At 35.3% G+C, this 18,042-nt stretch overlaps 2 protein-coding genes across 2 annotated transcripts in view; both read right to left on the reverse strand.

The window, feature by feature from the left end:
• LOC121630394 (scavenger receptor cysteine-rich type 1 protein M160-like) overlaps positions 1 to 18,042 on the reverse strand; it is a 185,318-nt gene that overhangs the window by 123,367 nt on the left and 43,909 nt on the right. The gene's annotated exons all lie outside the window — the stretch shown is intronic.
• Positions 8,101 to 11,449, reverse strand: LOC121629658. The gene is made up of 3 exons (XM_041969367.1): positions 10,268 to 11,449; positions 9,043 to 9,160; positions 8,101 to 8,950 (listed from the first exon to the last, which is right to left on the reverse strand). Exons 1-3 carry the CDS (start codon positions 10,333 to 10,335, stop codon positions 8,198 to 8,200), a joined length of 939 nt encoding a protein of 312 aa, XP_041825301.1. The 5' UTR covers positions 10,336 to 11,449; the 3' UTR covers positions 8,101 to 8,197.

The following is an 18,042-nucleotide window of genomic DNA, read 5'->3' on the forward strand; positions in this document are numbered from 1 at the left end:
ACGGTAGTTAGTTGCAGTTCTGGGTTTTCATGCTGCTGTAATTTTTGCTGTTAATGTCTGTCGTTCAGAGGCATTTTCTACTCTGGTTTATTAATGTGATGGGAACTATGTAGCTCTACATTTATTGTCAGGAGTTTTTTTTTTTTTTCATTTAGACGAAATAAGGGGAAACGATGCATATTAATGAACATTCAGTCAAATGTAAATATAGCTCAAGGCTAATTTCCATCTGTAGACCCCCTGGCAGGTTATTGGTACTACAGAAATGCACACTAGACAAAAATAATTCAGTATTTTATATCTATTCAGTATTTTAATATATAAGAATATTTGGCTAAAACATATAACAAGTTTAACAACTTTAGTTGCTGTTTTTTCATAAGTCATACCAGTGTTAGGGCTATCATTCACTGCATGGATATAAAAACACTTCACATGGTACTGTTTCTATCAACTTCTTTTACAGGAGGTTCTCAAAGACACTAAACCTGTTGAGCTGCTGACGTACCAGTGTTCATGTGTTGCTGGGCTTGCCCTGTGCAATCATGTTGCAGCCTTGCTGTATCAGTCTGCTGATTACAGCCAGAAGGGACTTACAGCTGTACCCCCAACACAAAGCTGCACACATTCTGAACAGCAGTGGTACAAACCTCGTAGTCAGGTGAAAAATCCAAATCTTTTAACATAATGTTTTTAGTTACACACATACAAAAACATCATCTTTAACTTTTACATTTCTTTACAGGGCTTCAAACCTGGTCCGACCAATCAGATGGTGATAGTATCAGCAAGACCCAAAGAAAGAAGACTGGCTGAAGGAATCCGGTAATACATTACACATAGAATAGTTCATTTATTTTCCTTTGTCTGTTTCATTGAATTTCCCTTTTATAAGCATGCACACATGCACACTCTTCTTCTTAACGCACACAGCTTGTTAACAGTGAGGCACAAGAGAAGGCATAGATGAAATGAAATGAATGAAATGAAATGAAAATGAAATGAAATGAAAAATACTTTATTAATCCCAAAGGGAAATTCAATATTGTAGTAGTAGTAATTTTTTTTTTTTTTTTTTTTTTTTTTTTTTAAACAATCACATTAATTAATTAAGGGCTTTGTTCTTCAGCCTGATAGCTGCTGGAAGGAAGGATCTTCTGTATCTCTCTGTCTTGCATCGGACTTGAACAAGCCTCCCACTGAACACACTCTGTTGTTTCGTCACGGCGTTGTGTAGAGGGTGTGAAGGATCTTCCATTATCTTCGTCAGCTTGTACAGAATTCTTTTTGTGATGATCAACTCCAGCGGTTCCAGAGTTACTCCAAGCACAGAACCAGCTTTCTTGATCAGTTTGTTAATTCTTTTCAAGTCTCTGGTTCTGATGCCGCTGCCCCAGCAGATTGCTGCAAAGCTGATTGCACTTTCAACAACAGACCTGTAGAACATTTGCAACATTTTGGTGCAGACGTTAAAAGATCTCAGCTTCCTTAAGAAGTAGAGTCTGCTCTGACCTTTCTTGTAAATGTACTCAGTGTTGCTTTTCCACTCAAGTCTGTTGTCCAGCTGAACTCCAAGGTACTTGTATTCCTCCACCACCTCCACCTCCTCTCCCATGATGGAAACACTTCTATGTGTGTTCTTGTTCCTCCTGAAGTCAACAATCATCTCCTTTGTTTTCTTGGTATTCAAGATGAGATGATTGTCACCGCACCATTTCACAAACTGACCGACCAGTTCTCTGTACTCTGCTTCTTGTCCATCACTGATACACCCAACAACTGCTGAGTCATCAGAGTATTTCTGCAGATGACAGAACTCAGAGTTGTACTGGAAGTCTGAGGTGTACAGCGTGAATAGAAATGGTGAAAGTACAGTCCCTTGTGGTGTTCCAGTGCAGCTGACCACCTTCTCAGACACACAACCTTTCAGTCTCACAAACTGTGGTCTGTTTGTGAGGTAGTCGTAAATCCAGGTGGTTGTGGAGGGATCCACCTGGAATTTCTGCAGCTTCTCACACAGCAGAGCAGGCTGAATCGTATTAAAAGCACTTGAGAAATCAAAGAACATGACCCTCAAAGTGCTGCCTGACTGGTCCAGATGAGAGTGGGCTCTCTGAAGCAGGTATATGATGGCATCTTCAACCCCAAGCCCATTACGGTATGCAAACTGTAATGGGTCCTGAAAGGTGTTCACCTGCTTGCTGAGGTGAGCCAGTAAGAGTCTCTCCAGGACTTTCATGACGTGAGATGTCAGGGCGACTGGTCTGTAGTCTTTTGGTTCAGCTGGTTGTGGTTTTTTAGGCACTGGAACAAGGCAGGATGTTTTCCACAGCACCGGGATTCTTCGCTGACTCAGGCTGGTGTTGAACAGGTGCTGGAGAATCGGACATAGCTGTTTTGAGCAGGTCTTGAGAACTCTGGGACTGACACCATCTGGGCCTGCAGCCTTGTTCTGGTTCAGTTTCACCAGTTGTTGCATGACTTGGTTACAGGAGACAGACAGAGTGGAGGTGGAGGCAGAGGAGGTTTCAGGAAGTCCTGATGTGGAGGGAGATGAGGTTGTGTCCAGGTCCTTGACTGAGCTGCAGGGTGACAGAGTGAAGGTGTGACAGGAAAGCTGTGGGCTCATGGAGGGTGTGTGGCTAGTTGGGGTTGAAGCAGGAGGTGAGCTAAACCTATTGAAGAACATGTTCAGTTCATTCGCTCTGTCCAGACCTCCATCAGTCTGATCCTCCTTTATCCCGAAGCCAGTGATCTTCTTCATTCCTGACCACACATCCCTCACATTGTTTTTCTGAAGCTTACTTTCCAACTTCTTCCTGTAGTCCTCCTTGCACTTCTTCATTTGTGTTTTAAGTTGTTTTTGTGTGGACTTCAATAACTCCCTGTCTCCATCCCTAAAAGCTTTCTTTTTGATGTTCAGCAGCTTTTTCAGGTCACTGGTGATCCAGGGTTTGTTATTGGGGAAGCACCTCACTGTTCTTGTTGGAACGGTGCTGTCCACACAGAAGTTAATATAATCTGTCACACACTCAGTCAAGGCATTGATGTCATCTCCATGAGGTTCACATAGGACGTTCCAGTCTGTAGCCTCGAAGCATCCTCTCAGAGCATCTTCAGCTTCATTAGACCAGGTTCTAATAGCCTTTCTAATGACTGGTTGTTGCTGAACGATGGGCTTGTAGGAGGAGGAGAGAAGAACTAGGTTATGGTCTGATCTTCCTAAAGGTGGCAGGGCAAAGGAGCTGTATGCATTTTTAATATTTGCATAAAATAAGTCCAACGTTTTGTTTTCTCTGGTGGAGCAGCTGACAAACTGTTGGAAAGTTGGTAGAGTTGCAGAGAGGGAGATGTTGTTAAAATCTCCAGAGATCGCCACAAATGAGTTTGGATGTTGTGTTTGAAGCCTGGCCACTACAGAGTTAATGACATCACAGGCAGCGTCTGGAGCGGTACCAGGTAATATATATACCGCTACCAGAATAACGCATGTGAACTCTCTGGGTAAATAATACGGGCGGAGACTCACAGCTAGCAGTTCAATGTCTCTTTTGCAGATCTTCTCTTTAACAGTGACATGTTCAGGATGACACCAGCGCTGGTTTACCAGCACCGCAATTCCACCTCCCTTCAGCTTCCCGCTGAGTTGTTTATTGCGGTCTGCACGGACCGTCCTGAAGCCGTGTACAGACGCATTACAGTCTGGGATGTGTTCATGCAGCCATGTCTCGGTGAAGCACATAATACTGCACTCTCTGTATTCTTTAAGAGACCTGGTTAGCACCTGAAGTTCATCAATTTTGTTAACTAGCGATCTCACGTTTCCCATAACAACCGTTGGAAGAAACGGTTTGAATCGCCACCGTTTTTCTCTCTGCTTCGCTCCTGCCCTGCATCCTCTTCTCTTTCTTTTCAACTCCGTTGGGATTTGAAGTGTTGTTTCACTGATAATCTTGAGTTTGGAGAGTTTTATCAGTTGATCCCGATGGTAAACAAGTCTCGTTGCCATGGAGACTCACAATAACAAGTCTTGCAAAAAAGAAAAAATATTCAGAAAAAATCTCCCGTATAGCACAGCCTCTGACCAGCGCGAAAAATCTACCCGAACAGACACAGATTGACAGCTGATGTCTTAAAAAAGACGGCTATATTGCAAAAAAATCACAAGTTAAAAACAGAGCTACTACAATTGCTGCTGCCACCTAGCGGTGCATTCTATGCAGTGAGTACATAGTACATGATAGATGATACCAAACCAACAAGCAGCGTGAACAACTTATTAAGAATAAAGTCTACTCCAAAGTTTGGCAGGTCAGAAGGTTATACTGAATTGATCTCATAAAATATTTGACTGAACATGTAAAACAATTACGCTATGTTGTAATTGCAGGAGTAATTTATACAAAGCAGCCTCAAACCTGACCTGCGAGCTCCCAGACATGACTGTGCTTCACCTGAACGAGGCCTATGAACAGATGCCAAGGGACACTGCTCCACTTATAACCACCATGGGGATTTCAGGGGCTATACCACTGGTGGACAGTGCCTTTGGCAAAGTTCAAGAAGGAAGTGTCCTCTCCTATCTCCTCCCAGCATGGAGCCCACCTAAAACGTGTTTGCATTCCACTGCAACACCACGATCATCTGTACCTCCCTCCAATTACTTCTTGGGCCCCACCAAGTGCTGCTTTGTACTGAGCCATCATCAGCAACTCCACATGATGTCTCTGGAAACATCACATGACATGGCCCACCGAATGGAGGAGAGCACAAGGCAGCAAAGCTCTCTGCAGGAATGGCACCTCTTAAGGAGGCTGCGTGTGACATCCTCTAGATTTAGGTATGTGCACTTTTCACCCAACAGGATATATAGTTGTAAACAAACATGATGATCCTGTCGGAATAAGAAATTGTGTTAAATATGATTTTGTTTTTAAAACTTTGCCTTCATATAAACATCTTTTTCAACAAACCGCAGCCTAGCAGACCTTGTGCATTTTGGTTTTAATAATAGTATAGTGTTTATATTATTTCATATATATATATATATATATATATATATATATATATATATATATATATATATATATATATATATATATATATTATACTGTTTAATTATATACTGTTTATCCATGTGATGTGCTTCAGAGAAGTTTGCCATGTGAGAGGACAGTCATCGGCAGAAAGCTTGGCCGTTCGAATCTCCCGGTCACGCTACAAAACTGCCGACATGAAGAGAGGCCTCGAGCTGGAGCCTAAGGCAATAGAGGAGTATTGTCTGGCGAGGGACGTCAACCACTACCCATGTGGCTTCATCATTCATCCCGATGCGCCGTGGTTTGGGGCTTCACCAGATGGTCTGATCTACGACCCAAAAGCTGAACCTGCATTTGGACTGGTAGAGGTGAAGTGTCCTAATGTCAGAAGCTATGTCGACTGCACTTACCTCAGGGTCTCTGATGACATACTTCAGTTAAAAAAATCACATGTCTACTAGGGCTGCCACGATTATTCGACGTAATCGACGACGTCGACGCTAAAAATTCGTCGACATTAATATTTGTAATCGACTCGTCATTTAATTTTATTTTACTGTGCTTTCTTAATAAACGCTTTGACTAAGGCAACAGCTGTTTCCCTCCGCACCACTAGTACGCGCAACTCGTGTGACGACAGCTTCACTCAGCCCCGGTCAAAGCTTCTCATCTCATTCAGTTTTCAAACTCATGGCGGCTAGAGGAGATGAGTCGTGTTCTGCATCAAACGAGTGCGCTAGTAAATGTTTTCAAAGACCGAAGAGTTCTAAAGTGTGGCAGTATTTCAGGTTAGGTGATGATAAAAAAGTGGTTTGCACTCTCTGTAAGGTGTCGCTAGCATACCACAGCAGTACAACCGCAATGCTCGAGCACCTGAAGAGGAGACACACGGGAGCTACCCTGGATGATGAGCCGCCTGAAAAAGCAAAGTCAACGTAAGTGTTTTGACTCACCTTTACTAGTTAAATCCGCTATCCTTTAGGCGGCAAGAAGCTGTTCTCTGTCTGCTGGCTTTTCAAGTGAATACATGTAGAAAACATTTAGGCTAGAATCTATGATCACGTTAGATTGACGTTGTAGCTGTGTGTTACTGCATAGGATTGACGAGCCCAGTGTCTCTGGTTATGTTACTTCTGCCTGTTCTAAAGACATTTCATTATGTTAATAACAGCATAAATAGCACAAGGAATAACATTTAAATAATCGAAATTCATATTGCATACAATTAACAAATTCATGTATACTATGAAAAGAGTCGATTTTTGAATGGTTGATTGAATAATAATAATTAAAACAATTTTTAAAAATTACATGTTAAGTAATTTTTTTTTTCCTCTTTCTCTCAGTTTTAGGCAAAGCCATGTAACAACCTTCCTCCAACAAAAGTACTGCTCACCACAGTTGGCTACAGTGCTAACTGATAGTGTCCTGAAGATGATCATAAAAGACATGAGGCCGCTTTCAATAGTAGAAGACGAGGGCTTCCGTGCTATGGTTAACACATTCCAACCTGGCTACGTTCTCCCTAAAAGAACATGCTTCACCAGCATGATGGAGCAGAGGTATGGTGATGAATTAGAGAGAGTCAAAAAAGCCCTGTCCTCATGCAATTTCATGGTCAGTTTGACAACAGATGCTTGGACAAGTATTGCTGCAGAGGCATATCTCGGCATAACCTGTCATTTCATAGACAATGACTGGAATGAGGGAAGGTTTCCTTCACTGGCTTTTCTTGCCAAGTCTTATTTGTGTGTACCTGCCACATCAACACCCTCCGAACGTCTCTTCTCCTCAGCAGGAAATATAGTCTCTAAGAAAAGAGCCAGCCTAAGTCCAGAACATGTGGATATGTTGACATTCTTACACTATAACACTGAAGTTTGAGTTATGTGATTTGGAGCATGAGTTGGACACTGTTGTCCTTTGCACTCTAAATATGTTGCACTGTTGTGCACTTTTTCCTCATGCTGAAGTTTCTTTAAATCTGTTTACACATTTCTAAGAGAACTTGCACTTGAATACTTGATTCCAATGCACTCCAAAGTGTTGCAATTGTTTAATGTGAAAACCCATTTGTTCCAGTTTTAACATTTAACATGTGTTAAATAAAATGAACAAAATTAAATGTCTTGTTTTTTTGTGTGGAAAATTAATCGTTTAGATTAGTCGATTAATCGATAAATTAGTTGATAGATTAATCGATTTAAAAATAATCGTTAGTGGCAGCCCTAATGCCTACTACTGGCAGGTGCAGGGGCAACTTTTATTAAGTGGATTTGAATGGTGTGACTTTGTAGTCTACACTGAGGATGACCTGTTCATTCAGAGGACTTACAGGGATGATGAAGTTCTACAAGCTATAAAAGAGAAAACTGATTACTTTTACTTTTATCTGCCCATGCTTTTGGCATGAAAATTATGATGCTTGCACTGCTTGTAAATAGAGGTGGGTAGTAACGTGGTACATTTACTCCATTACATTAACTTGGGTAAGTTTTTACAAAAAATGTACTTTTTATAGTAGTTTTAAAACGGTGTGCTTTTTACTTTCACTCAGTTATACTTATAAAGAACAAACACTACTTTTACTCCATTACAATTGCATGCATTCCACTTGTTGCTTCTATTTTTTTGGTCATTTATTAATACGAATCAGTTTTCTTCCACGACTTCCACATGACCATCTCAGAAAACAAACATACTGTGCTGGTGGCTACGTCAGTTTTATGAAGACTGTTTTAATGTGTTGGATGTTTTATTCATGTTCATTTTTTTTCATCACTGTTTCAGTTATTGATTTTTAGTTAAAAAGAATATATCTGATGTTGTTCAGAGAGCACTCAGTATTTTAGTAGTTTTTTTCAACAAGTACTTTGTCTAACTAGAGTAATTATTTGGATGACTAGCTTTGACTTTTACTTGAGTCATATTTTTCTCATGTAACAGTACTATTATTTCAGAATTTTTGGCTTCTCTACCCACCTCTGCTTGTAAATAACAAACACAAAACAATTAAAATTCCACCGTTTGTGTCCCAAAGGAAGGCTGTGAGATGGCCTTTTTTTATTGCATCAAAATGTTTAAAACAGCAATAACAATATCACATTCAATGACTAACTATTCTACAATAATCACTTGCAATGTCAGATTTGATTGTTCTACTTTGCCCAAGCCTTAACCAAGGGGCCATTTTCGTAGTTCAGCAGGAGACATGCAACAATGTACAGTTGATTAATGTTATCAAACATATTCAAAGGAATGACTGAATCCAATAACTTGTGTTCTTTCAATCTTCCAATCACACGCTCCACATGCACTCTGAGGTGTGCGATTGCCTGCGTTTCCCTGACCTCACTCTCAGGCATTTGATGTCTTCCTGAAAGAAATGCAGGTCTGTACATCTTACAGGGCACACAGTTGTCCATCAGGAAGCCTCTGTCCACCATGATCGCTGAGTCTGGACGGAGAAGCTTGCAAAGACCTGATTCCACAAACAGCTGCTTGTCACTGATCGAACCAGCATAGAGGGGAGAAACAAAGGTCACTGGACCATGTGGTGCTATACCAATCATTCCTTTCAGGGTGCAGTGGGACTTGTAGTTTGAGTAGACCTCACTCTGTAGCAAGGGAGAAGAAGGGGTTTGGCACCTCAGCTCAGTGCAGTCCAGAATCACAGTGGTGTCAGCATAGTCTCTGAACTCTACAGGTAGGTACTCCCGGATCCTCTCTTGTGTCATCCAGATTCTCTGTGCACCCAGGACAGAAAGCAAAAAAATGCTCCATGTGAGAATTATTCTGCTCACAGTAGATTGGTGGATTTGATAGCGGTCAGCCAGGTCTCTCTGCTTCAGTCCAAGGGCCAGGTAGTTAAGGAAAAGGAACATCTCATCTATTGGGTGTAGAGCCTGTCCCTGTGAAATACACAAGATAAGAAATAAATGGTTGGCTGTACTACTTTATTGTGCTCTAGTTGGAAAATCACATAATTACAAATAAGGCCTACCGTGGGAGCACTCAGTCGTCCAGCATCATCAGCAGTTAAGCTGGTCGCTCGGACCATGTATTTCAGTGATGGTTGAATGACCTGCCAAAACCGCATCAGGTGGTCATAAGATGCAAACCTGGAAACAGATGGAGGCCCAACTTCACCTGAGGGACATTCCATTTTGTTTTATTTATTATTTTGAAAATTACAATGAGCAGGATAAATGTTAACCAAACTACATTAGTCAGATATTCAGTCATTTTTTTCCCCACACGCTGTGTAAATTTTTTTTAGGTAGACATTTATTTATGCCTCAGTGGGGTAATTCATAGTGCTGTAGACAGCTGTACAATTTCACAGTAAACAAGTAAAAAAATATGAATAGATAAACAAGTTGTGTATACAAATATATACACAACTACAATATAAATACATCAACACTGCTGCGAACAGGCCTAATTGTGGAGTCTGACAGCAGAGGGGAGGAAGGACCTGCAGTATCTCTCCATTGCATGATGCTTTTGGTGTTCTTGACCTTCATCTGCGATCTGAAGTAAACCTTCCTGCTACAAGCAACCACCTGTTAGACCGGGGTCTTATTAATTTGTATTTCAGAATACATTTTTAATTTCCATGTTCATGGAGTCTAACAAGTAAACCAGTCTATCCAAATATAAGAAGACGACCCCTCATTTCCCCTTGATGTTTTACTCTCAGCAGATATCTGCATCTGATCATCCACCTGGCTGCTTACTACCTGCAGATTCTACAGGTGAAGCTCCTGCAAACTTCAGTTATACTGAAGGGTTACCTTATGAAATAAATGCTTAACATTTTCACAGGACAGGGCAGCCCCTTTCACCCTGCTGCTGTCAGACCTTACAATCAGACCTGCTCGAAAACATACCATCTCCTGTGCTATAACTCAGGTGTTTAATTTTCGCCAATATAAAAAATAAAATAATGGAGCTCCTCTTGTGACACTGTATTAATATTATTATTATTATTATTATTATTAAGAAGAATAGACTATGCATTATGTAGCGTGGCTATGTATTATTATTATTATTATTATTATTATTAAGAAGAATAGACTATGCATTATGTAGCGTGGCTATGTATTATTATTATTATTATTATTATTATTGTCATTGCTGTTATCGTTATTATTATCACTTTATTTCTAAAGAGGGGCTCCATATAACTGGTCTAAAAGTAGAAGATAACTAACAAATGTACTTACCGGGTGAAAAAACGAATGTCCATATCGGACCCATCAAATCGCTGTATCCCGAAACGTGACAGGGACATCTGCTCCAGCTGCTGCCTTCGTGGAGCGACTTCCTCTCGTAGCCTCTGCTTTTCCTCCAGCACACTGTCCACAACGGCAGGATCCGGACCCACGCAGTAGTCGTGATCGTGTGCACAATCTGGTTCCCCAGTTTCCACATTCTCTGGTTCTCTAGCTGTGCGTTCCCACACAGAAAGTCTTCTCTCACCAAGAGAAAAGTTGTTCCACGGAAATAAAAGTGGAACGGCGCCGGGCCTCAGCGCCTCCTCTTGCCTTCCTTACTCGGCTCTTTGATATCTTGCGCTGTAAAGTGTCGACTGCATACACGGGTGTGTGGAGTGATGATGAGATTATCCCTTCTGATGTTCACGATCAATCTCTTCCGTTGTTGATCATCCGAGGGAAACGTGTGGAAACTGATTGTTGAATTGTATTTAGCTGACGAGGTAACAATGGAACACAGCAGTGTTCAGCTGTCCACCTTTCACGCCGCTGAAACTTGTGTGCCTGCTTCATCTCACGTTATATATTATACCATTATAGTAATACACTCTTCTATAAACAACTATACTACCTGTTGTCTCGACTACGAACAATATCTTATTCCTTTGTTTCCCTCAGTGTTCAAATCTACAGCCACAACGTTACCCATAGCTTTAACCGGAAGCGTTTTTACTGGCGTGTCGTGAACCGGAAGTTAAAAAAACAGCACCGTGCATAAAGTCCATTCAGAAGGAAAAATAAAAATAAAAAAAGGAATTACCAAAATCCCAAAACAGGACGGATTTTAAATTAGGTTGTTCTTGTCAATGACCGCTAATGCTATTACAACTCATGGAGAAAATGTGTTAAATACGGAATGTGAGCCGCCAAGCATTATGGGTCACACGCGGGTGATTACATTAGTTTGTTTTAGTAATGATTTTTGATACCTGAAATAAAAATTATGACTAGAAACAATTGGATTCTGGATATCAGAAACTCACGTTTTTCCTAGTCAGAATACTGTTTCAGATATCCAGAATGTTTATTTTAGATAGGAGGAATGTCATTTAGGATAGCTGGAAGTAAAAACGCAATACACATGAATGGAGAATGTGACGTCATTTGTCCTAGTAAGAATGTCATTTTAGATATCTGAAATGTCCATTTTGACTAGTAAGAATGTCATTTTAGATATCTGAAATGTTCATTTGTCCTAGTAAGAATGTCATTTTAGATATCTGAAATGTTCATTTTAACTAGTAAGAATGTCATTTTAGATATCTGAAATGTCCATTTTAACTAGTAAGAATGTCATTTTAGATATCTGAAATGTCCATTTTAACTAGTAAGAATGTCATTTTAGATATCTGAAATGTTCATTTGTCCTAGTAAGAATGTCATTTTAGATATCTGAAATGTTCATTTTAACTAGTAAGAATGTCATTTTAGATATCTGAAATGTCCATTTTGACTAGTAAGAATGTCATTTTAGATATCTGAAATGTTCATTTTAACTAGTAAGAATGTCATTTTAGATATCTGAAATGTCCATTTTGACTAGTAAGAATGTCATTTTAGATATCTGAAATGTCCATTTTAACTAGTAAGAATGTCATTTTAGATATCTGAAATGTTCATTTTAACTAGTAAGAATGTCATTTTAGATATCTGAAATGTCCATTTTAACTAGTAAGAATGTCATTTTAGATATCTGAAATGTCCATTTTAACTAGTAAGAATGTCATTTTAGATATCTGAAATGTCCATTTTAACTAGTAAGAATGTCATTTTAGATATCTGAAATGTTCATTTGTCCTAGTAAGAATGTCATTTTAGATATCTGAAATGTTCATTTGTCCTAGTAAGAATGTCATTTTAGATATCTGAAATGTCCATTTTAACTAGTAAGAATGTCATTTTAGATATCTGAAATGTCCATTTTAACTAGTAAGAATGTCATTTTAGATATCTGAAATGTCCATTTTAACTAGTAAGAATGTCATTTTAGATATCTGAAATGTCCATTTTAACTAGTAAGAATGTCATTTTAGATATCTGAAATGTTCATTTGTCCTAGTAAGAATGTCATTTTAGATATCTGAAATGTTCATTTTAACTAGTAAGAATGTCATTTTAGATATCTGAAATGTTCATTTTAACTAGTAAGAATGTCATTTTAGATATCTGAAATGTTCATTTTTCCCAGTAAGAATGTCATTTTAGATATCTGAAATGTTCATTTTAACTAGTAAGAATGTCATTTTAGATATCTGAAATGTTCATTTTAACTAGTAAGAATGTCATTTTAGATATCTGAAATGTTCATTTTAACTAGTAAGAATGTCATTTTAGATATCTGAAATGTTCATTTTAACTAGTAAGAATGTCATTTTAGATATCTGAAATGTTCTTTTTAACTAGTAAGAATGTCATTTTAGATATCTGAAATGTTCATTTTAACTAGTAAGAATGTCATTTTAGATATCTGAAATGTTCTTTTTAACTAGTAAGAATGTCATTTTAGATATCTGAAATGTTCATTTTAACTAGTAAGAATGTCATTTTAGATATCTGAAATGTTCATTTTAACTAGTAAGAATGTCATTTTAGATATCTGAAATGTTCATTTTAACTAGTAAGAATGTCATTTTAGATATCTGAAATGTTCATTTTTCCCAGTAAGAATGTCATTTTAGATATCTGAAATGTTCATTTTTCCCAGTAAGAATGTCATTTTAGATATCTGAAATGTTCATTTTAACTAGTAAGAATGTCATTTTAGATATCTGAAATGTTCATTTGTCCTAGTAAGAATGTCATTTTAGATATCTGAAATGTTCATTTTAACTAGTAAGAATGTCATTTTAGATATCTGAAATGTTCATTTTTCCCAGTAAGAATGTCATTTTAGATATCTGAAATGTTCATTTTTCCCAGTAAGAATGTCATTTTAGATATCTGAAATGTTCATTTTAACTAGTAAGAATGTCATTTTAGATATCTGAAATGTCCATTTTAACTAGTAAGAATGTCATTTTAGATATCTGAAATGTTCATTTTTCCCAGTAAGAATGTCATTTTAGATATCTGAAATGTTCATTTTAACTAGTAAGAATGTCATTTTAGATATCTGAAATGTTCATTTTTCCCAGTAAGAATGTCATTTTAGATATCTGAAATGTTCATTTTTCCCAGTAAGAATGTCATTTTAGATATCTGAAATGTTCATTTTTCCCAGTAAGAATGTCATTTTAGATATCTGAAATGTTCATTTTAACTAGTAAGAATGTCATTTTAGATATCTGAAATGTTCATTTTTCCCAGTAAGAATGTCATTTTAGATATCTGAAATGTTCATTTTAACTAGTAAGAATGTCATTTTAGATATCTGAAATGTTCATTTTTCCCAGTAAGAATGTCATTTTAGATATCTGAAATGTTCATTTGTCCTAGTAAGAATGTCATTTTAGATATCTGAAATGTTCATTTGTCCTAGTAAGAATGTCATTTTAGATATCTGAAATGTTCATTTTGACTAGGAAGAATGTCATTTTAGATATCTGAAATGTTCATTTGTCCTAGTAAGAATGTCATTTTAGATATCTGAAATGTTCATTTTAACTAGTAAGAATGTCATTTTAGATATCTGAAATGTTCATTTTTCCCAGTAAGAATGTCATTTTAGATATCTGAAATGTTCATTTTTCCTAGTAAGAATGTCATTTTAGATATCTGAAATGTTCATTTTTCCTAGTAAGAATGTCATTTTAGATATCTGAAATGTCCATTTTAACTAGTAAGAATGTCATTTTAGATATCTGAAATGTCCATTTTAACTAGTAAGAATGTCATTTTAGATATCTGAAATGTTCATTTTTCCCAGTAAGAATGTCATTTTAGATATCTGAAATGTTCATTTTAACTAGTAAGAATGTCATTTTAGATATCTGAAATGTTCATTTTTCCTAGTAAGAATGTCATTTTAGATATCTGAAATGTTCATTTGTCCTAGTAAGAATGTCATTTTAGATATCTGAAATGTTCATTTTAACTAGTAAGAATGTCATTTTAGATATCTGAAATGTTCATTTTAACTAGTAAGAATGTCATTTTAGATATCTGAAATGTTCATTTTAACTAGTAAGAATGTCATTTTAGATATCTGAAATGTTCATTTGTCCTAGTAAGAATGTCATTTTAGATATCTGAAATGTTCATTTTAACTAGTAAGAATGTCATTTTAGATATCTGAAATGTTCATTTTGACTAGGAAGAATGTCATTTTAGATATCTGAAATGTCCATTTTAACTAGTAAGAATGTCATTTTAGATATCTGAAATGTTCATTTTAACTAGTAAGAATGTCATTTTAGATATCTGAAATGTTCATTTTAACTAGTAAGAATGTCATTTTAGATATCTGAAATGTTCATTTGTCCTAGTAAGAATGTCATTTTAGATATCTGAAATGTTCATTTTAACTAGTAAGAATGTCATTTTAGTTATCTGAAATGTTCATTTTAACTAGTAAGAATGTCATTTTAGATATCTGAAATGTTCATTTTAACTAGTAAGAATGTCATTTTAGATATCTGAAATGTTCATTTTGACTAGTAAGAATGTCATTTTAGATATCTGAAATGTTCATTTTAACTAGTAAGAATGTCATTTTAGATATCTGAAATGTTCATTTTAACTAGTAAGAATGTCATTTTAGATATCTGAAATGTTCATTTTAACTAGTAAGAATGTCATTTTAGATATCTGAAATGTTCATTTTGACTAGGAAGAATTGAATTAAAGATATCTGAAATGTTCATTTGTCCTAGTAAGAATGTCATTTTAGATATCTGAAATGTTCATTTGTCCTAGTAAGAATGTCATTTTAGATATCTGAAATGTTCATTTGTCCTAGTAAGAATGTCATTTTAGATATCTGAAATGTTCATTTTAACTAGTAAGAATGTCATTTTAGATATCTGAAATGTTCATTTGTCCTAGTAAGAATGTCATTTTAGATATCTGAAATGTTCATTTTAACTAGTAAGAATGTCATTTTAGATATCTGAAATGTTCATTTTAACTAGTAAGAATGTCATTTTAGATATCTGAAATGTTCATTTGTCCTAGTAAGAATGTCATTTTAGATATCTGAAATGTTCATTTTAACTAGTAAGAATGTCATTTTAGATATCTGAAATGTTCATTTTTCCCAGTAAGAATGTCATTTTAGATATCTGAAATGTTCATTTTTCCCAGTAAGAATGTCATTTTAGATATCTGAAATGTTCATTTTAACTAGTAAGAATGTCATTTTAGATATCTGAAATGTCCATTTTAACTAGTAAGAATGTCATTTTAGATATCTGAAATGTTCATTTTTCCCAGTAAGAATGTCATTTTAGATATCTGAAATGTTCATTTTAACTAGTAAGAATGTCATTTTAGATATCTGAAATGTTCATTTTTCCCAGTAAGAATGTCATTTTAGATATCTGAAATGTTCATTTTTCCCAGTAAGAATGTCATTTTAGATATCTGAAATGTTCATTTTTCCCAGTAAGAATGTCATTTTAGATATCTGAAATGTTCATTTTAACTAGTAAGAATGTCATTTTAGATATCTGAAATGTTCATTTTTCCCAGTAAGAATGTCATTTTAGATATCTGAAATGTTCATTTTAACTAGTAAGAATGTCATTTTAGATATCTGAAATGTTCATTTTTCCCAGTAAGAATGTCATTTTAGATATCTGAAATGTTCATTTGTCCTAGTAAGAATGTCATTTTAGATATCTGAAATGTTCATTTGTCCTAGTAAGAATGTCATTTTAGATATCTGAAATGTTCATTTTGACTAGGAAGAATGTCATTTTAGATATCTGAAATGTTCATTTGTCCTAGTAAGAATGTCATTTTAGATATCTGAAATGTTCATTTTAACTAGTAAGAATGTCATTTTAGATATCTGAAATGTTCATTTTTCCCAGTAAGAATGTCATTTTAGATATCTGAAATGTTCATTTTTCCTAGTAAGAATGTCATTTTAGATATCTGAAATGTTCATTTTTCCTAGTAAGAATGTCATTTTAGATATCTGAAATGTCCATTTTAACTAGTAAGAATGTCATTTTAGATATCTGAAATGTCCATTTTAACTAGTAAGAATGTCATTTTAGATATCTGAAATGTTCATTTTTCCCAGTAAGAATGTCATTTTAGATATCTGAAATGTTCATTTTAACTAGTAAGAATGTCATTTTAGATATCTGAAATGTTCATTTTTCCCAGTAAGAATGTCATTTTAGATATCTGAAATGTTCATTTGTCCTAGTAAGAATGTCATTTTAGATATCTGAAATGTTCATTTTAACTAGTAAGAATGTCATTTTAGATATCTGAAATGTTCATTTTAACTAGTAAGAATGTCATTTTAGATATCTGAAATGTTCATTTTAACTAGTAAGAATGTCATTTTAGATATCTGAAATGTTTATTTGTCCTAGTAAGAATGTCATTTTAGATATCTGAAATGTTCATTTTAACTAGTAAGAATGTCATTTTAGATATCTGAAATGTTCATTTTGACTAGGAAGAATGTCATTTTAGATATCTGAAATGTCCATTTTAACTAGTAAGAATGTCATTTTAGATATCTGAAATGTTCATTTTAACTAGTAAGAATGTCATTTTAGATATCTGAAATGTTCATTTTAACTAGTAAGAATGTCATTTTAGATATCTGAAATGTTCATTTGTCCTAGTAAGAATGTCATTTTAGATATCTGAAATGTTCATTTTAACTAGTAAGAATGTCATTTTAGATATCTGAAATGTTCATTTTAACTAGTAAGAATGTCATTTTAGATATCTGAAATGTTCATTTTAACTAGTAAGAATGTCATTTTAGATATCTGAAATGTTCATTTTAACTAGTAAGAATGTCATTTTAGATATCTGAAATGTTCATTTTAACTAGTAAGAATGTCATTTTAGATATCTGAAATGTTCATTTTAACTAGTAAGAATGTCATTTTAGATATCTGAAATGTTCATTTTAACTAGTAAGAATGTCATTTTAGATATCTGAAATGTTCATTTTGACTAGGAAGAATTGAATTAAAGATATCTGAAATGTTCATTTGTCCTAGTAAGAATGTCATTTTAGATATCTGAAATGTTCATTTGTCCTAGTAAGAATGTCATTTTAGATATCTGAAATGTTCATTTTAACTAGTAAGAATGTCATTTTAGATATCTGAAATGTTCATTTGTCCTAGTAAGAATGTCATTTTAGATATCTGAAATGTTCATTTTAACTAGTAAGAATGTCATTTTAGATATCTGAAATGTTCATTTTAACTAGTAAGAATGTCATTTTAGATATCTGAAATGTTCATTTGTCCTAGTAAGAATGTCATTTTAGATATCTGAAATGTTCATTTGTCCTAGTAAGAATGTCATTTTAGATATCTGAAATGTTCATTTGTCCTAGTAAGAATGTCATTTTAGATATCTGAAATGTTCATTTTGACTAGGAAGAATGTCATTTTAGATATCTGAAATGTTCATTTTGACTAGGAAGAATTGAATTAAAGATATCTGAAATGTCCATTTGTCCTAGTAAGAATGTCATTTTAGATATCTGAAATGTTCATTTGTCCTAGTAAGAATGTCATTTTAGATATCTGAAATGTTCATTTGTCCTAGTAAGAATGTCATTTTAGATATCTGAAATGTTC

This window comes from Melanotaenia boesemani, chromosome 19 (genome assembly GCF_017639745.1).
Source record: "Melanotaenia boesemani isolate fMelBoe1 chromosome 19, fMelBoe1.pri, whole genome shotgun sequence".
Lineage (NCBI taxonomy): Eukaryota > Metazoa > Chordata > Actinopteri > Atheriniformes > Melanotaeniidae > Melanotaenia > Melanotaenia boesemani.